The 22,418-nt window shown below is 52.3% G+C and overlaps 1 protein-coding gene across 2 annotated transcripts; it reads right to left on the reverse strand.

Annotated features, from left to right (window-relative positions):
• Positions 1-29: 29 nt before the first annotated feature.
• AP5Z1 (adaptor related protein complex 5 subunit zeta 1) lies at positions 30-22,001 on the reverse strand. 2 transcript variants are annotated; one of them, XM_082431544.1, is made up of 18 exons: positions 20,245-20,293; positions 7,933-8,041; positions 7,088-7,225; positions 6,810-6,932; positions 6,379-6,520; positions 6,128-6,240; positions 5,585-5,753; positions 5,177-5,317; positions 4,951-4,988; positions 4,708-4,870; positions 4,065-4,243; positions 3,094-3,236; positions 2,616-2,756; positions 1,998-2,109; positions 1,644-1,741; positions 1,113-1,236; positions 819-1,033; positions 30-578 (listed from the first exon to the last, which is right to left on the reverse strand). In XM_082431544.1, the coding sequence occupies exons 1-18, from the start codon at positions 20,283-20,285 to the stop codon at positions 308-310; spliced, it is 2,460 nt and encodes an 819-aa protein (XP_082287670.1). In that variant the 5' UTR covers positions 20,286-20,293; the 3' UTR covers positions 30-307. The 2 variants fall into 2 exon arrangements, with proteins under 2 accessions (XP_082287670.1, XP_082287669.1); XM_082431543.1 differs by lacking the exon at positions 7,933-8,041 and having other exon boundaries at positions 6,810-6,996; positions 20,245-22,001.
• Between the last annotated feature and the right edge of the window lie 417 nt (positions 22,002-22,418).

Below are 22,418 nucleotides of genomic sequence, written 5' to 3' on the forward strand. Positions count from 1 at the left end.
GAACAGACCCCGCCTTGTTCACACAGGCATTTTGCAAAGGAGATTTATTTTCGCCGTCTCTCTTCTTGCCCCCAAACAAGGCCCGGCAAGACACAAACCAAGCAGCTTCCACCCCGTCCCAAGCTGGGCTGAAGCCGAGAATCAGTGCCGTGTCACCACACAGCTCACTGTGGTCACGAGAGAAAGGGGTTAAGAGAAAGACAGAGACCAAAGGCTGAGACTGTGACAGCCTCCCTGACCACTGAAGCCACGGCTGGTAATACCAGGCTGCCAACCCGCAGCCCGGCCCGGCGTCTACCTGGTCCCTTCACCCTGGCAGGAGGCCCGCCTCCCTCTCCACCAGCCGGCTGACCGTGCGCAGGACCAGGGGCAGGGCCGTGTTGGTGTCACGGTGATAGCGGGGCTCGGACACCTCCACGCTGGGCGTGAACACGAACTGGGCCACGCTGGGCATCTTGAGCAGGTTCAGCAGCTCGGTGGCCCGCGTGCGGACGGCTCCCGTGTCCTCCTCACCGGGCATGGAGCCCGTGGCTGGGCTCTGGGCCAGGCTCCTCATCTTTGACAGGAGCAGGGAGACCCTGGGGACGAGAGAGTCCCAGCCCGTCAGCTGCAGGCGCACCCCTCACGAGGGCAGGGGCGTCGTGGAGGGACCAGCTGCCAGGAGCACCCAGTTAGCGCGGGTTTAGCTGGGAGAGGTGAGGCTGCAGTGCTGACACGGCCCCCGCCACCTGCATCCAACCAGGAGGCCTGTGCGGCTCTGGGGGACGGAACAACCTCCGAAGCCGTTCCCTTTCCCTCTACCCACCGGGAACTGGTACCTGGGAATCAGGTCTTGGCTCCGGGAGGCCAGCTTGGTCAGTGTGGTCACGAGCACGGTGATGACCTGCGGAGGACACTTGGGAAGGGTGGTGGAGGGCCGCGACTGGGTGACCTCGAAGAGCAGGGCCTCCAGGGCTTCGAAAAAGTTGTTGATCTGCTCCACGGTGCACCGCCGGTCCCAGGACACTGACAGGTACTCGCCGATGGCCCACACCTGGGTGGGGGACAGCGCTTCAGCCCTGTGACAGGCCGCACGTCAGGCGCGGGCCGGGGCGAGGCAGCGGCTGCCTTACCACGGACGTGAGCACGTGCCCGCCGCCACGGGGGCCGCCCACAAACTCCAGCAGCTCCTTCGCATGCTCGACCACCAGTGGGGGATGCAGCTTGCACAAGGCCGGGAGCTGGGAGCTCAGCACCCTGCCAGAGAGGACACGCGGCCTGTGCTCGCCCCGCACCGACCCGAGCCCCACGGCCCGTCCCGAGAAGAGCCCCCGAGCACCAGGTGGAGGTAAAAGCAGTCCCGGCCCCGCCAGGAACCTCTTGCCCCGCCGGGCAGGAGGCTGGGCTCGGAGCGGGGTGAGCTCGCGTGAACTGGGCCTTCAGCAAGGGGGACAGATGCTCTGGAAGGCTCCGTGGAAGAGGGGCTTGGGTGGGTGGGTGGGTGGGGGTCCGTGCAGTGGCCTAGGAAGTGCCGAGGCTGCGGCGGGGTCTGTGGCAGCTGCGGAACCGTAGCCGTGAGGGGCGGAGAGCACAGGGTCAGCGAACCCGTCCAGGGCTGGGCCATGGAGCCGCAGGAGGGGCGAAGCCTGCCACGAGGGACCCACCTGTGCACACCGGCTTCGTACCCCGGGACCTGGTAAAGCGAGTCGCTTCGCTCCAGGAGCAGCAGTGCCAGCTGGCTGGCCAGGGCCCCGTCAGCAATCTGGGGGGAGAGAGAGAGAGAGACTGCGTCCCACCCCCAGGGAACACCTCTGCTCCGGACCCGGCTGGCTGCTGCCCTGGGGGCTTCTCTCGGCCCCGGTTCTGGGAGGCACAGGAGCCGGGCCGGGGCTGGTGTGAGCAGCCCTGTCTGCTGTGACGGACCGGCCCCTGGGCCACCGAGGAAGCTGGGGCCCCGTGGGTCCTGGCTCCGGCCGGCCCTCTGCTGCAGGGACAGAGGCCCCAGGAAGCGGGCTCACCTGCGTCACCGCCGAGAAGAACGCCCGGAGCAGGGTGGGCACGGCCTCGGCGCACTGGACCACCCGGGCACAGCCGGCCAGGGGCTGCAGCAGCCGGTAGAGCGGCGTCAACCTAGGGACACACGGCCCGGCCCTGGGCACACGCCTGGTCCCCGTCCGCCCAGGGACCCGGCTCTGGGAGCGCCTGCTCTGCCCTCATCAGAGGCCACCCTGCGCATCTCCTAATCCACGGCCTGCTCCCTCCGCGGCCAGCCCTGCTCCCGTGGCGCACGGAGGGCGGGAGTGCGGCTGGGGGCAGGAGGCCGTGCTCCAGTCCTGGCCCTCCCGCCCCTAGGATGTGCTAAGCCTCCCTTTCTCCACCTGTGGAAAGGAGTCAGCACAGCGCCTACCCAACAAGGAGACAAGGATGGGATCGGGAAACTGAACAAGCAGACCGCAAGCCAGGTGCCCAGGAAGCGCTTGGCCACGTGGCCAGCGCCTGTTGGGTGGGGGTCACCAGAGCTGTCTCTCTAGGTCAGAAGGCACCAGGCCTGGGGCGGATGCCAGGGCCCAGCCTCAAGGCCTCAGGGAGCTCTCGTGTCCCGCGGGGGGCCTGGGACGCCCGGCAGTGAGCCCTACCTCTCCGCAGTCCCGCTGGCCTGGGCGCGCAGCAGGTGCTGGAAGAGACCCTGGGCCTGCGAGTCCCGGAAGGCCTCCAGGCAGCCGGGGGCCCTGACGGAGACGTCCCAGGGCGGCCTCTCGGATGCGGCCTGCAGCGACCTGTGAGCAGAGAGACTCCCGAGGCCAGGCTCGGATGTGGGCTCTGGCCCAGGCCAGCCGAAGCTGGACTCGGCCCCTGCCCTCGCGTTACCCACTGGCCAGGGAGAGACTAGAGCGGACGTCACCGTAACATCACTGTGCCCTGACCCAGCCAGGAGCTGCAGGATGACCCGAAAGGGCCTGGGGGCCGGGCGCCTGGGAGGCTGCACAGCTGAGTGAAAGACAGGCTGGGCTCCGGGGCTGCCGTCAGGGGGAGGCAAAGAGGTGCAGAGAGACGCTCTGCTTGGGAGAGAGGAGGGGCGGGGACAGGGCAGACACGGTCAGAACAGGGGCCCACCTGAGCTGCAGGTCCAAGGCTGCGGTCAGACAAGGCAGGTCCAGCAGCAGGTGGAGCATCTCCACGGCCGTCCCTGCGTCGACCAGGGACGGGAGGAGCGCCACAAAGTCGGAGGTGAGGGGCGGGCTGTTCCAAGCCAGGAACTGCAGGGACAAGCAGGGCAGCTCAAGTGGGAGCCCGGAGGGCGTGACGCCAGCCCTGCCACCTCCTCCTGTTTCATTGTGACCCAGGAGTTGGAAAATATGCCCTTCAACTTTCTTCCCCCCTATTCTTTTTGCTTCTGCACTCACTTTTGTACCAACCATCAAATCACTTTCCATTTATCATCGTTTATTTTCCTGATTAAAGAACTAAGTCTCTGATTTTAGAAAGGCCACGCAGCGACACGCCAATCACAAAAGACACATCAGGGCTTCCCTGGTGGCGCAGTGGTTGAGAATCCGCCTGCCAATGCAGGGGACACAGGTTCGAGCCCTGGTCTGGGAAGATCCCACATGCCACGGAGCAACTAAGCCCATGTGCCACAACTACTGAGCCAGCACTTAGAGCCTGTGAACAACTACTGAGCCCGCGAGCCAAAACTACTGAAGCCCACATGCCTAGAGCTGTGCTCCGCAACGAGAAGCCACCGCAATGAGAAGCCCGCGCACCCCAACAAAGAATAGCCCCTGCTCGCCGCAACTAAAAGTCCGCGCGCAGCAACGAAGACCCAACGCAGCCAAATATATATATAAAAAAAACCAAAACCCATCAAAGACAAAGGTGCCAAATGGCTGAACACACCCGGCAACGCCCCCCAGTGAAGAGATGCTAACCTGAACCAATCCTGCGAGCTCAACCACCAAGCCAGGCCCGACCTCGCCTTCCCGAGGGCACAGGCACGGGCGCCCCCCCCAGCCCATGCCAAGACACTGCCCCAGGGGCCCTGCACACCCCAGGCCCCCAAGCCCCTGTTCTGTGACCGAGCGTGCCTTGAAGAGGTTGGGGAAGCTTGTCCTGAGAACGCCAAGGTTTCTGCCGAACAGAGGCAGGCTGTCCCTGCAGAACTGGACGAACTCGAAGGCCAGCATCGGGCTGTGGAAATGTTCAGCGGGGATCCTGGTGAAGAGGTGCTGGTAGACGGCTTCTGCGTCCACTGCGGCCGCCTCCCCTGAAAGGCAGCGGGCTCCGTCAGGGCAGAAGGCCTCGGGTGCTGGCGGGGGCCCCCCGAGCCTCGGGCCAAGCCTCCAGGGCCACGCGTGTCTGCGGGACACCAAAGGCAGACGTGTCCGCCCTTCACAAGCAGGAGAAGAGGCAGCTGAGCCGGATCCGGCTCTTCCCAGGTGTCTCTGGCCACAGACCCACCCTCTGGTTACACTGACGGGGATCGTTCCTTGGAAGGGGCTGGTTTCATGGCACCTTCCAGGAAACTCGTGGCAAAGAGGGTTCACGATCAACACAGAGTTGGTAACGTTTTCATTTGCTACTTAAATCCATTTAAAAGTTCCCACCATCGAAGTGCTCACCGCTCACCAGAGCAGTGCTGCTCTACTGACGAAGGGAGGGGAGCAGCGTGCAGGGGACAGCCGCCCGCCCCGCGCGTGGGCCCGCTCCCACGGGAGGACGGAGGCTCACCGTGGTGCAGGAAGAACTGGGCCACGGGCAGCAGCGCCCGCACCCAGGCTGGGTCCCCGCGCAGGCGCGTGTGCAGGGCCTTCAGGCAGGAGAGGGTGCGGTACAGGAAGGAGGGGTCCTGCCGGCAGAGCACGTCCAGCACCAGCACGGCCTCCACCAGACACTGCGGGGACCCGAGGAGGCAGCTCAGATGGAGATGAGCGAGCGAACGAGCGCCCGCCCGCCCGCCCGCCGGGCACTCACTGCTTTCTGCAGGTCTGAGTCTGCCTTCCTCAGGGCTCCTGGGGGAGGGAAGAAAGCCACCTGGTCTCTGCGTCCCCATCAGAACAGCCAAACAAGAAGGTGCTCTGTGTTCTGGAAGCTCGAGGAGAGGCCGGGCAGCCCAGAGCTGGGAGCGACCCCAGCGCAGACGCGAGGTGGGGACCGAGCACCGTGGGCTGTGGACGGGCAGGGTGGCCCCGGGACTCACGCCGGTTACTCTGCTCGAGCAGGCGCTGGCAGTACTCGAAGGCCTTCTCCCGCAGCCACTCCTGGGGCGGCAGCAGGTGGCTGGCGGTGGACGTGGCCGAGAGCACGGACCGGGTGGAGCCTTCCAGCTCCGACTTGTCGTCTGGAAGGGAGAACGAGGGCTCAGCAGGACAGAGCAGGGCCGCTGCGCCCTGTCCCGCCTGCTGCCACCCCAACGGGACACGGTGGTGTGGATGAGCCTGGACTGTCTAACTGCTAGTGGGCTTGCAGAGGAGGAGGAGGTGGGAGAAGCTGTCTGAATGGTCCTGTCGACATCTGGCTTCTCAGCACGTCTGGGAAAGGTCTTCTGGAGACCACGGGGCTCAGCCAGTGTCGCCCAGGGGCCCACCACGTCCTGCCTGCGTCCTACCTGCATCCGGGGCGCCGGAGCCCCCAGGCTCGCTGTCCAGCAGCCAGGCCCGCAGCATGGAGAAGGCCTGCACGTTCAGCCACTGGTCCTCCGTGAAGCGCTGGCCCGTGGACAGCACGGTGAAGAAGTCCGTGGCCACTGCCCCGTCCACCTCGGTGACAGGGCCCAGCTGCAGGAGGCAAGGAAGGTCAGCCGGTGCTGCGGGGCCCGGGAAGGGCCGAGAACACGCGGCCTGGGGCGCGAGCCACTGCCCTGGCTGTCCACGCTCCTCCGGGACCACGGGCACCCCGCCCCCCCGCCAGGGTCCGTGAATGCAGGCACTTGAGCTGAAAACACGGCCCTCGGTCAAATACGATCCCTGCCCGCGTGTTCCGGGCCTCAACCCACAGAGCGTGTCACAGGCTCGGGGCTGTGACCCAAAGCGCCCCCGCATGCCCGAGTGGAGCGAGGAGAGAGCGCTCGTTCTGGAACCGGGGAGGAGGCGTGGGCGGCAGCCGGCTGAGGCGGCCCGCGGACAGGGAGCCCCGAGTCCCCCAGCCTCACCTGCCGGGCTCTGGGCGTGGAGAAGAAGCCCCCGGAGGAGTGGGCGACCCCCTGCTGGACGCTGGCGTAGCGGAGCCAGTCCCCCAGCCGCTTGCTGAGCGCCCTGGTCTGCTCTGTGCAAGGCGGGGGCGACACCGTAGGAACTGAGTTAAGTCCCGCAGGCTCGGGCTGCCTGGGCTGCCGCAGGTCTTCCTAGGAACCGGCAGCAGCCCCAGCGGCCCCTCGCCCCCTGTGGCGGGGTGTGTGCAGACCTTCGTGGAGGGCGTCCGGGGCCAGGCTGGTGACCTTGGACACGACAGGGAGGAGGTGCCTCAGGCTGGGCCCCTCGGGCTGCCGGCTCTCCAGGACCTTGAGGACACGCTGGCCCAAGCTCCTGACCTGCTGCTGGTCACCCTGCAAACCCCACAGCAGAACATGTTCCTGCGCGTCACGAACGCCACCCGGGTCGGGCGTCTGGAACGTCACGAGGGCAGCCCCGGCCCTGCGGCCTGAATCAGCCTCACAGCCCTGGCTCATCCCCCCACGTGGAATGGGGGCGGAGGGGGGAGGCGCCCAGGCAGCGCCGAGGGCTGCTGGGTGACAGGGGCCCAGACGAGCCCGCCCGCCCCACGGGGAGCACGCGGCCCGCTGGTTCACTGAGGCCCCAGGGCCACCAAGGGCAGGGCGGCGGCAGTCACGTTACCTGGGCCAAGAGCACAGAGGCCACGAGGCCCAGCTGCCGCGTGTTCTGGATGTGGTTGCAGGAGAGGCTCAGGCTGTCGGAGGGTGACATCTCTCTCAGGACAGCGGCGCAGAGGAGCTGGAGCTGCTCGGGGCAGGTGGGCGAGCAGAGGGTGGTCTGCAGCAGCGCCACACAAGGCTTCTCCAGCCTGGGGGGAGGGGGCGCGTCACCCCTCGGGGATGGGCCGGGGCAGGCAGCGCCCCCCTGCCCCGCCATGCCCCAGGGACACGTGCACGCACCTCCTGCTGTATTTTGTGGCCGAGACAATGAGGAAGAGCCTCCGCAGGGCGTCCAGGGCGTCGGGACCCCAGTCCTCCTTCCGCAGCAGCGCACAGACCCGGGTACAGAGCTTCCCCAGCTCCTCGTCCCTGATCTCCCTAAACAAAGACGACAGCGTCGGCAACCCGGCGACGAGGGACCCGGAAATGCCACCCTGAGCTGTGACAGGACGGCTCTCGGGCTGGGGACCGTCCCTGCTGAGCAGAGGACAACCCAGGTGTCGTGGAGGAAGGCGGTTCCAGCAGCATCAGGCCTCTTGTGACGAACCCGCTGACCGGGTACCCGACCTGGGTCCTTGGCACCACCCCCCCGGCCAGGCGGGGGACCCTCACTCCAGAAGTTACTACAGCAAACCTCCACGCATTCGGGTTATTATTCCAGGACCAGAAACACAAACCGATCGGTTTAGGAGTCAAAAGTAAGGGGGATTTAGTCTGAAACCAGTTGCTTTTCAAAAGACTCCTTCAGTGAGCCTTTAACTTCTGGGAACAAGAATTAAAAATGAAAGGTCAAATATTATGACACATTACTCTAATACTTAATTTAAAAATTTATCTATTGAGCATTTATAACAGGTAAGATGCTGAACCAAGTCTCAGAACGGAAGCCTGGTTCCGGGCTTACTCCAGCCCAAAAGGCAAGAAAAAGCAACATGGCCACAAGTCACCGCGCTGGGAGCTTCTGGGGGGGCTCTTGGCAGGGCTCCCTACACAGCTGGGCCCCCGCCGCGTGTCCCTGCCCCCAGAAGCCATGACTGAAGACCACCAAGTCCACTCTGCTCGAGCTCGGGGTCTGCAATTCTGACCTGAGAGAGACGGCGCATCCCCAGGCTGTGGGGCTGAGGAGAAGGTCCGAGAACCACGTGGGCTGGGGGTCCCGGGCAGCGGCTTGGGTTTCCTGTTCTTACCTGAAGGCTGGCAGACAAATCCCAATGGCTTCCCCACCACGCCTCGCCTCCCACCCCTGTTTCCATTTTTTCACTTAATCCAGCCAGAGTGGCATTCAGCCACCTACAAACACAAGCAAAGGCGCGTGTGGGACGAGGAGGAGGAGGAGACAGAGTTGAGAGGCCGGGTCCAGGTCTGCTTCTTACCGGGGCAACGACTAAGGGAGAAGCTGCCAGCCCGTCTCGCAATTATAACTGAAACTCTTTCCCAGAACGGTGGTGCCCCTCACCCGTACCCCAGATTAGTCCCTTCCAATGTATTCTCCAAATCGCAGGATTCTTTCTAAAAGGCAGTCTGCCTACACCCTTCAGTAGCTCCCCACTGCTTTCAGACCCGAACCCCCAGGTGCTAGCAACGCTCACAAGGCCGTCTCGTCCTGTTTCTCCTGCTTCCGCCCCTGGCACGGACCCTCTGCCTGAAACGCTCTTGACTGCTTCCCTCGCTGGCTGACGCGTCACACACTCTGAGCTTCTGTTTAGTTGTCTTGTCCTTCAGGAAACGCCCCCTGGCCTTGCTGCTCCCCCACCCCTTACCCAAGTCCCACTTTCTTCACCTATTCTGCAGTTCACAAGTCATGCTTCTGATAACCTTCCCCAGCCTTGCTTTCCATCTCTGAAAAGTACAGAGAGAAACTAAAATTTACTCCAAATCCTAACTCCCAAACTTTAGTAATTTGTTTTAAAGTGCCACCAAAAATCACCGGCTTAATTAAAGAAAAATAGTGAAAACTAGTAAGACTCAACTGATAGTTATTAACTTTCCTCAAATCCCAACAGAGAGGAATTCCCACCCACCAGAGACAGAAAGACAGAGAAATAGGAATTAAATAGTGAGGGCTATTCCTTCTGCCTTTCAGCCTATACATTTATGACCTTGAATAGAAGATGAGCTGGGTGTGCTGAGTGGGTCTCAGTTCTTACGTGTCCCCTGGCAAGAACTCTAGGCTAAGCATGTCGCATGCTGAGTGAGATGCTAGCATTTAAAGATAATCTGTTTTCAGGGAGAGGAGATCAAGATGGCAGAGTAGGACGCAGAGCTCACCTCCCACCACAAACACATAAAAAATACGTCCACGCTGAAAACAAACTGGAGACTGGCAGAAACACTCCCGTGCAACCAAGGCTGTGAGAAAGATCCGTACGGACTTGGGGAGGAGGAGCGATCGGTTGGGACTTGTGCCCCTAGTAGGGGACACAGAAGAGGAGGGGAGTACTCGGGCTCAGAGACCTTACTGGGGAGGTAAGGGGTTCGAACCACATACTGGGTGTCCCAGCCTCGGGGTCCGACACCAGGAAGATGAGTTCCCTTGGCTGGTTTGAAAACCAGTGGGACTAACAGCAGGGCTGTAAGAAACCTCGACTCCATTCGTGAAGCATGGGCGCAGGCTTGCTTACTCCTGAAATAAGGCAGAGGAAGCAGACTGAAACTGCCCGGGGCTCTGGCTGGTTTCCCGTGATCACCCCAGCACGCGCCCCAGCCCCAGCCCGAGCTGAGCACCTGCTCCAGCCCCTCTTGCTCCAGCACTGCTTCCCCTTTGGGGGCAAAGACGCCGCTGCTGGGAGCGGGGAGAGTGCACACTTGGAACAGAACCAGCTTGGACCCGACCCTCAGGACAGCTGCTCCAGCAAATCGGGACCCACCCTGATAGGGCAGTGATGGCCACTGAACAGACGAGAAGCTCCAGCTCGCACCTGGCTCTGGCTCCAACCCCTTTACGTCTCCAGCCACACCTCCTATCGAGGCGACAGCTGCCAGCACACCCTGGAAGAAGATGTGACCCCTGCTCACTGCAGCTCCTGCTCCCCCACCAAAGCCAGTGGGCACATGCATACTGTACAGAGACGCTCCCACACGAGGACACCCCTTCGAGACCACGACAGGTGACTCACCTAATTTCACAGAGACAGAAAAAGCCAAGCAAAATGAGAAGACAGAGGAATTTGTTTCAAATGAAAGATCAAGAAAAAAAAACGGAAAAAAACAACCAATGGAACAGAGATAAATAATTTACCAGATAAACAGTTGAAAGCATTAGTAATAAGAATGCTACTTGAACTAGGGAAAAGAACAGACAAACATGGGACTTTCCTGGTTGCGCAGTTGTTAAGAATCCGCCTGCCAGTGCAGGGGATACGGGTTCGAGCCCTGGTCCAGGAAGATCCCACATGCAGCAGAGCAACTAAGCCCACGTGCCACAACTACTGAAGCCCACGCGCCTAGAGCCCATGCTGCACAAGAGAAGCCGCCGCAAAGAGAAGCCTGTGCACCGCAACGAAGAGTAGCTCCCCTCGCTGCAACTAGAGAGCCTGTGTGCACCAACGAAGACCCAATGCAGCCATAAATAAATAAATAAATAAAATTAAACAAACAAATAAATGGGTCCACCTGCCAATGCAGGGGACACAGGTTCGAGCCCTGGTCCGGGAAGATCCCACATGCCATGGAGCAACTAAGCCTGTGTGCCACAGCTACTGAGCCTGTGCTCTAGAGCCCACGAACCATAACTACTGAGCCCACCCGCCACAACTACTGAAGTTCACGTGCCTAAAACCTGTGCTCCACAACAAGAGAAACCACTGCAATGAGAAGCCCACGCGCCGCAAAGATGAGTAGCCCCCGCTCGCCGCAACTAGAGAAAGCCTGCACACAGCAACAAAGACCCAACGCAGCCAAAATAAATAAAACTTTTTTTAAAAAAGAGCAATGAGACTACATGCTTACCTACAATTTCTCACCTTTGATATTAAAAACAAAAAAAAGAACAGATAAACAGTGAGAATTTTAACAAGGAACTAGAACATATAAAAAAATAATTGGAGCAAAAGAATACAATGATTGAAATGAAAAACATACTAGAAGGAATTAATAGCAGACTAGGTGATACAGAAGAACACATAAGTGATCTGGAAGACAGAATAATGGAAATCATCCAATGAGGACAGCAAAAAGAAAAACACATTAGGGCTTTCCTGGTGGTGCAGTGGTTAAGAATCCGCCTGCCAACGCAGGGGACACGGGTTCGAGCCCTGGTCCGGGAAGATCCCACATGCCACAGAGCAACTAAGCCTGTGCGCCACAATTACTGAGCCTGCGCTCTAGAGCCCGCGAGCCACAACTACTGAACCTGTGTGCTACAACCACTGAAGCCCGCGCGCCTAGAACCAGTGCTCCGCAACAAGAGAAGCCACCACAATGAGAAGCCCGCACACCGCAACGAAGAGTAGACCCCACTCGCCGCAACTAGAGAAAGCCTGCGTGCAGCAACAAAGACCCAACACAACCAAAAATAAATAAAAAATAAACTAAAAAAAAAAAAAAGAAAAAACACATTAAAAAAAATGAGGACAGTTTAAGACATCTCTGGGACATCGTCAAGTGTACTAACATTCACATATAAGGGTCCCAGCAGGAGAAGAGTCAAAAATGTATTTGATGAAATTATGACTGAAAACTTCCTGTGCCTAAAGAAGGAAACAGATATCCAGGTACAGGAAGCAAAGAGAGCCCCAAACAAGATGAACCCAAAGAGACCCACGCCAAGACATACTATAATTTAAAAATGGCAAAAGTTAAAAAGGGAATTCTAAAGGCAGCAAGAGAAAAACAATCACATACAAGGGAACCCCGATAAGGCTATCAGTGGATTTTTCTGCAGAAACTTTTCAGAGCAGAAGGGAGTGTCGTGAGATATATTTAAAGGGCTGAAAGGAAAAACCTACAATCTAGGATACTCTACCCAGCAATGTTATCATTCAGAATTAAAGGAGAGATAAAGAACTTCTCAGACAAGCAAAAACTAAAAGAGTTCATCAATACTACACTGACCCTAAGAGTTAAAGGATCTCCTTTATGTGGAAAAGGCTAGAACAAGAATTTACAGAAAAAGAAAAAGTCCCACCAGTAAAGGCAAATATATAGTAAAGGCTGTGGGTCAACTAATTAAATAAACTAGTACAAAGGTCACCATATATGAACCCCATGGTAACCACAAATCAAAATCGATATCGTGAAAATGACTATACTACCCAAAGCAATCTACAGGTTCAACTCAATCCCTATCAAGTTACCAATGGGATTTTTCACAGAACTAGAACAAGAAATTTTACAATTTGTATGGAAACACAAAAGACCCCATATAGCCAAAGCAATCTTGAGAAAGAAAAACGGAGCTGGAGGAATCAGACTCGCTGACTTCAGACTATACTACAAAGCTACAGTAATCAAGACAGTATGGTACTGGCACAAAAACAGAAATACGGATCAGTAGAACAGGATAGAAAGCCCAGAGATAAACCCACACACATATGGTCACCTTATCTTTGACAAGGGAGGCAAGAATATACAGAGGAGAAAAAACAGCCTCTTCAATAAGTGGTGCTGGGAAAACTGGACAGCTACATATAAAAGAATGAAATTAGAACACTCCCTAACACCATACACAAAAATAAACTCAAAATGGATTAAAGACCTAAACGTAAGGCCAGACACTATAAAACTCTCAGAGGAAAACATAGGCAGGACACCCTATGACATAAATCACAGCAATATCCTTTCTCACCCACCTCCTAGAATAATGGAAATAAAAACAAAAATAAACAAATGGGACCTAATGAAACATAAAAGCTTTTGCACAGCAAAGGAAACCATAAACAAGACAAAAAGGCAACCCGCAGAATAGGAGAAAATATTTGCAAATGAAGCAACTGACAAAGGATTAATCTCCAAAATATACAAGCAGCTCATGCAGCTCAATATAAAAAAAACAAACCCAATCCAAAAATGGGCAGAAGACCTAAATAGACATTTTTCCAAAGAAGACATACAGATGGCCAACAAATACATAAAAGGATGTTCAACATCACTAATCATTAGAGAAATGCAAATCAAAACCACAATGAGGTATCACCTCACACTGGTCAGAATGGCCATGATCAAAAATCTACAAACAATAAATGCTGGAGAGGGTGTGGAGAAAAGGGATCCCTCCTACACAGTTGGTGGGAATGTAAATTGATACAGCCACTACGGAGAACAGTATGGAGGTTCCTTAAAAAACTAAAATAGAATTACCATATGACCCAGCAATCCCACTACTGGGCATATACCCTGAGAAAACCATAATTCAAAGAGTCATGTACCAAAATGTTCATTGCAGCTCTGTTTACAATAGCCAGGACATGGAAGCAACCTAGGTGTCCATCGACAGATGAATGGATAAAGAAGATGTGGCACATACATACGATGGAATATTACTCAGCCATAAAAAGAAACGAAATTGAGTTATTTGTAGTGAGGTGGATGGACCCAGAGTCTGTCATACAGAGTGAAGTAAGTCAGAAAGAGAAAAACAAATACCATATGCTAACGCATATATATGGAAACTAAAAAAGCACTAATGATGAACCTAGTGGCACGGCAGGAATAAAGATGCAGACATACAGAATGGACTTGAGGGCACTGGGATGAAGTGAGTAACATTGACATATATACACTACCAAATGTAAAATGAATGGCTAGTGGGAAGCTGCTGAATAGAACAGGGAGATCAACCCGATGCTTTGTGACCACCTAGAGGGGTGGGATAGGGAGGGTGGGAGGGAGACTCAAGAGGGAAGGGATATGGGGATATATGTATACATACAGCTGATTCACTTTGTTGTACACAGACACAACACTGTGAAGCAATTATACTCCAATAAAGATGTGAAAAAAACAAAACAAAAAACAAACCCTCAAGGTAAGAAAGAAAAAGAAGAACGGAGAAGAACTATAAAAACCGACTAGAAAACAAGCAACAACATGGCAATAAGTACATACCCATCAATAGTCACCTTAAATATCAATGGACTAAACACTCCAATCAAAAGACATAAGGTAAGAGGGAAGAGATATGGGAACATATGTATATGTATAACTGATTCACTTTGTTATAAAGCAGAAACTAACACACCATTGTAAAACAATTATACTTCAATAAAGATGTTTAAAAAATAAATAAAGATGCTATGATGATCCATGTAAAAAAAAATTAAAAAATAAAAATCCCACCCAGTTCTCTCAAAAAAAATAAAAAAATAAAAAAGACATAAGGTGACTGATTGGATAATAAAACAAGACCTATCTATATGCTGCTTAAAAGAGAATCACTTCAGAACTAAAGACACACACAGACTGAAAGCAAGGGGATGGGAAAAGATATTTCATGTAAATAGAAACAAGAAAGCTGGGGCAGCAATACTCATATTAGACAAAGTAGACTTTAAAACAAAGTCTGTAACAAAAGCCAAAGAAGGACATTATGTAATGATAAAGATAATAGGGGACTTTAACACCCCACTTACATCAATGGACAGATCACCCAGACATAAAGTCAGTAAGGAAACAGTAGTCTTAAATGACACATTAGACCAGTTGGACTTAATTCAACTGGGCATCAATATCTACAGGACATTCCATCCAAAAACAGCAGAATACACATTCTTTTTAAGTGCACATGGAATGTTCTCCAGGATAGATCACATGCTAGACCACAAAACAAGTCTCAACAAATTTAAGAGAATAGAAATTATATCCAGCATTTTTTCTGACCACAACCATACGAAACTAGAAATCAATTACAGGAAGAAAAATGGGGTAAACACAAACATGTAGAGACTCAACAACATGGTACTAAAAACCAATGGGTCAATAAAGAAATCAAAGAGGAAATAAAAATACCTCAAGACAAATGAAAATAAAAACACATTCCCGGGCTTCCCTGGTGGTGCAGTGGTTGAGAATCTGCCTGCCAATGCAGGGGACACGGGTTCGAGCCCTGGTCTGGGAAGATCCCACATGCCACGGAGCAACTGGGCCCGTGAGCCACAACTACTGAGCCTGCACGTCTGGAGCCTGTGCTCTGCAACAAGAAAGGCCGTGATAGTGAGAGGCCCGTGCACCACAATGAAGAGTGGCCCCCACTTGCCGCAACTAGAGAAAGCCCTCGCACAGAAACGAAGACCCAACACAGCCAAAAATAAATAAATAAAAACAAATAAATAAAAAGTTATTTAAAAAAAATAAACCACATTCCCAAATCTATGGGATGCAGCAAAAAAAATTCTAAGAGGGAAGTTTATAGCAATACAGGCGTACCTCAAGAAACAAGAAAAATCTCAAACATCCTAACTACCTACCATCTAAAGGAATTAGAAAAAGAAGAAGAAACAAAGCCCAAAGTCAGCAGAAGGAAGGAAATAATAAAGATCAGAGAAGAAACAAAATAGAGACCAAAAAAAAAAAAAAAAAAAATAGAAAAGACCAATGAAACCAAGAGCTGTTTTTTTGTTGTTGTTGTTTGTTTTTTTTAAAATTTTATTTACTTATTTATTTTTGGCTGTGTTGGGTCTTCACTGCTGCATGCGGGCTTTCTCCAGTTGCTGCGAGCCGGGGCTACTCTTCGTGGTGGTGTGCGGGCTTCTCATTGCGGTGGCTTCTCTTGTTGTGGAGCACAGGCTCTAGGTGCGCGGGCTTCAGTAGTTGTGGCATGCGGGCTCAGTAGTTGTGGCTCGTGGGCTCTAGAGCACAGGCTCAGTAGTGGCACACGGGCTTAGTTGCTCCGTGGCATGTGGGATCTTCCCGGACCAGGGCTCGAACCTGTGTCCCCTGCATTGGCAGGCGGACTCTTAACCACTGCGCCACCTGGGAAGTCCCCGAGAGCTGTTTTTTAAAAATATAAAATTGGTTAAGCCTTTAGTCAGACTGATCAATAAAAAAAAAAAGAGGATCCAAATAAAATATGAAAGAGGAGAAATTAAAACATATCACAGAGATACAAAAAACCATAAGAAAATACTACCAACAGTTACATGCCAACAAATTTGACAATCCAGAAGAAACTGCTACATTTCTAGAAACATACAAGTCCAAGACTGAATCAAGAAGAAATAGACAATCTGAACAGACCTATCACTAGTAGTGAAATTGAATTAGTAATTTAAAAAACTCCCTGGGCTTCCCTGGTGGCACTGTGGTTAAGAATCCGCCTGACAATGCAGGGGACATGGGTTCAAGCCCTGGTCCGGGAAGATCCCACATGCCGCGGAGCAACTAAGCCCATGTGTCACAACTGCTGAGCCTGCACTCTGGAGCCTGAGAGCCACAACTACTGAAGCCCGCGCGCCTAGAGCCTGTGCTCTGCAGCAAGAGAAGCCACCACAATGAGAAGCCCGCGCACCACAACGAAGAGTAGCCCCCGCTCGCCGCGACTAGAGAGAGCCCGCGCACAGTGATGAAGACCCAACTCAGCCAAAAATAAATAAATCAATTTATAAAAAAACCAAAAAACAAAACTCCCAGTGAACAAAAGTCCAGGACCGGACAGCTTCATGAGGGAATTCTACCAGACATATAAAGAAGAGATAATACCCATCCTTTTCAAACTATTCCAAATAATTGAAGAGGACAGAACACTCCCAAATTCATTCTATGAGGCCACAATTACCTTGATACCAAAACAAGACAAAGACACTACAAAAAAAAGAAAATTAGAGGCCAATATATTTGATGAATATAGACGCAAAAATCCTCAACAGAACATTAGCAAACCAAATTCAACAATAAAAAAAAAAGATCATAGGTAATTCCCTGGAGGTCCAGTGGTTAGGACTTTGCACTTTCACTGCTGAGGGCGAGGGCTCAATCCCTGGTCAGGGAACTAAGATCCTGCAAGCCGTTCAGCACAGCCAAAAAAGAAAAAAAAAAAAAAAAAAAATCATACACCATGATCAAGTGGGATTTATTCCAGGGTCACAAGGATGGTTCAATATCTGCGAATCAATCAGTGTAATACACCACATTAACAAAAGAAAGGATAAAATTCACATGATCATCTCAACATATGCAGAAAAAGCATTTGACAAAGTTCAACATCCATTCATGATAAAAATTCTCATCAAAGTTGGTATAGAGGGAACATCCCTCAACATAATAAAGGCCATTTATGACAAACCCACAGCTAACATCATACTCAACAGTGAAAAGCTAAAAGCTTTTCCTCTAATATCAGGAACAAGACAAGGATGCCCACTCTCACCACTTCTATTTAACACACTATTGGAAGTTCTAGCCACAGCAATCAGACTAGAAAAATAAAAGCCATAAAACTTGGAAGGGAAGTAAAACTGTCACTATTTGCAGATGACATGATACCATATATAGAAAACCCTAAAGTTTCCACCAGAAAACTATTAGAATAAATAAATTCGGTAAAGTTGCAGGATACAAGATTAATATTCAGAAACCTGTTGTTTTTCTATATGTTAGTAAAGAACTATCAGAAAGAGAAAGCAAGAAAACAATCCTGTTAAAATCATGTCAAAAAGAATAAAATATACCTAGGAATAAGCTTAACAAAAGAGGTGAAACACCTATACTCTGAAAACTATAAAACATGATAGAGGAAACTGAAGATGATACAAAGAAATGGAAAGATATCCTATGTCCATGAATTGGAAGAATTAATATTGTTAAAATCTCCATACTACCCAAAGCAATCTACAGATTTAATGCAATCCCTATCAAAATACCCATGACATTTTTCACAGAACTAGAACAAATAATCCTAAAATTTATATGGAACTACAAAAGACCATGAATAGCCAAAGCAATCTTGAAAAAAAAGGACAAAGCTGGAGAGAGGTATCATGCTCCCTGATTTCAGACTATACTCTACTACAAAACTACAGTAATCAAAACAGTATGGTACTGGCACAAAAACACACACATAGATCAATGGGACAGAAAAGAGAGCCCAGAAATAAACCCACACACTTACAGTCAATTAATCTATGACAAAGGAGGCAAGAATACATACATACACACACACAATGAGGAAAAGACAGTCTCTTCAATAAGTGGTGCTGGTAAAACCGGACAGCTACATGTAAAAGAAAGAAATTGAAACATTCTCTAACATCATATAAAAGTAAACTCAAAATGGATTAAAAACCTAGATGTAAGATCAGAAACCATAAAACTCCTAGAAGAAAACACAGGCAGAACACTCTTTGACATAAATCACGGCAATATTTTTTTTTGGATCTGTCTCCTAAGGCAAAGGAAGCAAAAGCAAAAATAAACAAATAGGACCTAATTAAACTTAAAAGCTTTTGCATAGCAAAGGAACCCTACCGAATGGGAGAAAATTTTTTCAAGTGATATGACTGATAAGGGATTAATATCCAAAATATATAAACAGCTCATACAACTCAATATAAAAAAACTCAATTAAAAAATGGGCATAAGACCTGAATAGACATTTTTCCAGAGAAGACATACAGATGGCCAATAGGCACATTAAGAGATGCTCAACACAGCTAACTGTCAGAGAAATACAAATCAAAGCCACAGTGAGATAACACCTCACACCTGTCAGAATGGCTATCATCAAAAAGACCACAATAACAAATGTCAGTGAGAATGTGGAGAAAAGACAACCCTAGTTCACTGCTGGTGGGAACGTAAATTGGTGCAGTCACTATGGAAAACTGTGAAGTTCCTCAGAACACTAAAAATTAAACTACCATGCCATCCAGCAACTCCAATCCCAGGTACATAACCTAAGAAAACAAAAACACTAATTTGAAAAGGTACATGCACCCCAATATTCACAGCATTATTTACAATAGCCAAGATATGGAAGCAACCTAAGTGTCCATCAACAGATGAATGGATAAAGAAGACGTGATTATATATAGATATACACACACAATGAAATATTACTCAGCCATAAAAAAAAAGTGAAATTCTGCCATTTGCAACAGCATGGATGAACCTGGACAATATTATGCGTAGTGAAATGAGTCAGACAGAGAAAGACAAATACTGTATGTTATCATTTATAATGCAGAATCTAAAAAATGGAATTAATGAATACAACAAAACAGAAACAGACTTATAGATATAGAGCACATACTAGTGGTTATCAGTGGAGAGTGGGAATTGGGGAGGGGCAAGATAGGCGTAGGGGTTTAAAAGGTACAAACTATGTATTAAACAAGCTACAGATATATTGTATAGCACAGGGAATATAGCCAATATTTTAGAATAATTTTAAGTGGAGTATAATATATAAAAATATTGAATCACTATGTTGTACACCTGAAACTAATACTGTAAATCAACTATACTTCAATTTTTGAAAAAACATATCTATTTTTCTTTAATACAGCTCTCGTAAATTCAAGTGAACTTGAATTGGAATACTGGAACTTGAATATTGGAATATTGGATTAAAAGAAATACAGACTTTTTTGGACTTGGTGGGGAGACAGTGCTACAAATCCTCAAAACACTTGCTTTACAGACTTTCAAGGGTTATTCTAACCATATCAAACGTTTACCCTGTTTACAGCCTTCAGAAACTAATATGCATTCAAGATCTTGCTTCCCTAAGATCAGAGGAGCCTCAACCAGCCTAATCTTTCCCACCAACTGGTTCAGCTCCGAATCCAGTTATTTTTTTTTAAACCATGGTTCTGGCCGCATTTTCTTCTCTTAAAGTAGCATCAAGTCTTACACTGTCTGATAGACTATGGGGTTTGAGTCCGAGCTTACATCTGCTTTCTCCCATGAGTGGCTAGTTGGTGAGGAAAGGGCTACCGACTTAGTGAGAGTCCAGAGCCAGCTCGGGGTCCTAAGACGCTGGGTAATTTCTCAATACATCCAATGCATCCACAAGAGAGCGGATCTTTCTATATAACAAAATCCTCCATGCCTCCCCAAAGCCCTCGCAAGGTATCGAACTCATGGGCTTTGCACAGGGCTCGCCATGGCTCAATCAAACAGGCTCTCCAGCGTCTTTGCAGCTTTCTTGACCCTGAAGCAACTAACAGCTCTGGACCCCACTTCCTGCCAGACGTGGGGTCCGCACCCGCCAAGCCTTCGGCCAAACCATCAGCGGGGTCCCACCCCACTTCATTTCCACTCATCCTTCAGAGCGCTCTCAGGAGCCACCTCCTCCGGGGACCAGCTCGACCCTCCTCGGACCTCCTCACCCCGTGCCTGGCCCGCGTGGCCTCCCCGACCTCAGTCTCTAAAGTGGGTTCAAAGGGGGCTCCTTCGAGTCGCCGCGCGCGGGCCCGGCTCTGAGACCCACCACCAAGTGACCGCAGGGAAAAGCTCGGGCGCACCTGGCCTGGAGTAGCAGACTCTCCGCCCCCGTCGTGAACATCCTGCCGCCGCCGCAGTCCGGAGAGCAGCCCTCACACTCCGCACGCTGGCGACTCCGGGAGAAAAGCCCGCAGCAACGCCGGCTTCCGGGTCGCGTCACGTGCAGCGTCCCGTGGCGCATCACGTGAGCAGGGGCACAGGCCGCCGACCAATGGGCTTTGAAGGAGCGTCTCAGCCGGGGGCGGGGCCGGCAGCGCGAGGGCCGCCGGTCAGGGCTGGCTTTGGGTCGCGTTCCGGCACTTTGGACCGCGGGATTCCGGGACCTCGATACCCTGGAACCTCCGCACCCCGGAACCATGGTACCCGGCACCCCGGTGCAGCTCCGGGCGCTGGGAGCCCGGGAGCCGCTAGGAGCGGCCTGTCACCGCTGGGCCTCAGCCCATCGCCCCAGTTCTAGGTTCTGTTCCGTGAACACAGTCCGCTCCGCCGCCTGCAGGTCCCGTGTTCAGTGCGGCCTGAAAAATACTACACAGACCGCGGTTGTGGGCTGGGTCTGTGTCCTGCAGTTTGCAAGGAACAGCTGCAGCTCTCAGAAGTTCTTTTTTAAAGCTCCCGTTTCATTTTGCACCCAACGTAGGCTGTACCTGCTGCTTTAAAAAATCTTATTCAATCCCCACCATAATCACAGACTATCGGTATCTCGTTTTACAGATAAGGCAACATGCTCAGAGAGGGAAGGTCAATTTCTAGTAATTCTGAGAGGTGTGTTGGCCACGGTATTTCCAGCCTGCAGACTGCGCGGGGACACAGGGCGGTCCTCTGGGCAGTGACAATCCAGCGTGATAAATGCTGTCACAGCCTAAAACAGGAGGAATACTTCGGGAGGGACAGGTGCCTAAGATGAGCCCAGAGGGTGTCAGACCAAGGGGTGGGAGGGGAAGGCCTAGGCGAAGGTCCTGAAGGCAGCACGAAGGCCTGCTTCCTGTGGCTTACATGCACCTCAGGGGAAACCTGCTGTTTGGCAGGAGAGTAGAGAATGGACTGGGGGGCCGTGGGGTGGGTGGGGGGAGAGAAGGGGCTGGTGCAGGAGAGGGAGGGAGGTTCCCTGAGCTAGGTAAGGGCCACGTGAATGGAGACGTAGGCTGATTCAGTAACCGTTCAGGGGGGATTTGTAGCACCTGGTAACATGGATTTGGGTGAGAGGAAGAACAGGGAAAAACCAAGGGCAACAGCAGGTTTCTGCTTATGGGGTGGTGCCATTCACTCGACCTGGGGGCAGGAGAGGATGAGGAGGTTTGTGGAGTCATTCATTCAAGGAACAAGCAATGCCTGAGTCCCTGTGCTGTATGCGTAGTGTTTTAGGTTCTGGGGAATGGGGACCGCGAGAGGCCAAGTCCCTGCCCTCATGGAATTTACAGCCAACAAAAACGATCATTATTAAATATACAATCACACACGTAAGCCTAGTAGTGAAATGCTCTGAAAGGGTCATAAAGCAGAGTAAGAGAAGAGGGTTGAGGGAAAGTTGGATGTTCTTTGGATAGGGAGGGTCAGGGAGGCCTGGGAGGGATGAGCAGTGGGGAAGACCCAGAATGGAGGGGCGGGGGCGGGGGCGGGCTCAGCACTCTTCTGCTGGAATTCCGGCCTCCGGACGGTGAGATGCCCTTACAGCGCCCAGGTGGAGATGTTGCGGGTGACTGGTGCTGAGGGTGAAGAGCCGGGAGCCAGTGGGGGCGGGGGAGGCGGTGAGAACGTATCTGCCCGAGAGCGCGTGGAGCGAGGCGGGCGCCCACCCCGAGAGCCCCGAAGAGCCCCAGGGTGAAGAGGAAGGGAACTGGCCTGGTTACAGGCCGTCCTCCTGGGAAGCCTGCTGAGCACCGTACCTCGGCCATCTCACCTAACGTGGCCGTCTCACCCTGAGGGAGCGTTATTGTTACCATGTGAAGGATGAGCTGGTTGAAGCTAAAGGACTGGCTAAGGGCCCTCGTACGTGTAGGCGGAGGAGGGCTCGGAACCAGCACCTGGACCCCAGGTCAACGCCTGTAGCCGCTCTGCCCGCTGCCTGCTGAGCAGTGGCCGGTGAAGCGGGAGTCCCAGGTGCTGCAGGGAGGCCTGAGCGAGGGCAGCGCGGACTCCGTGCACCTGGCGTCCGTCGGAGGCCCGTCTGGAGATGGAAAGCAGGTATCTCATTAGG

Source organism: Balaenoptera physalus (assembly GCF_965194825.1).
Source record: "Balaenoptera physalus genome assembly, chromosome: 16".
Taxonomy (NCBI): domain Eukaryota; kingdom Metazoa; phylum Chordata; class Mammalia; order Artiodactyla; family Balaenopteridae; genus Balaenoptera; species Balaenoptera physalus.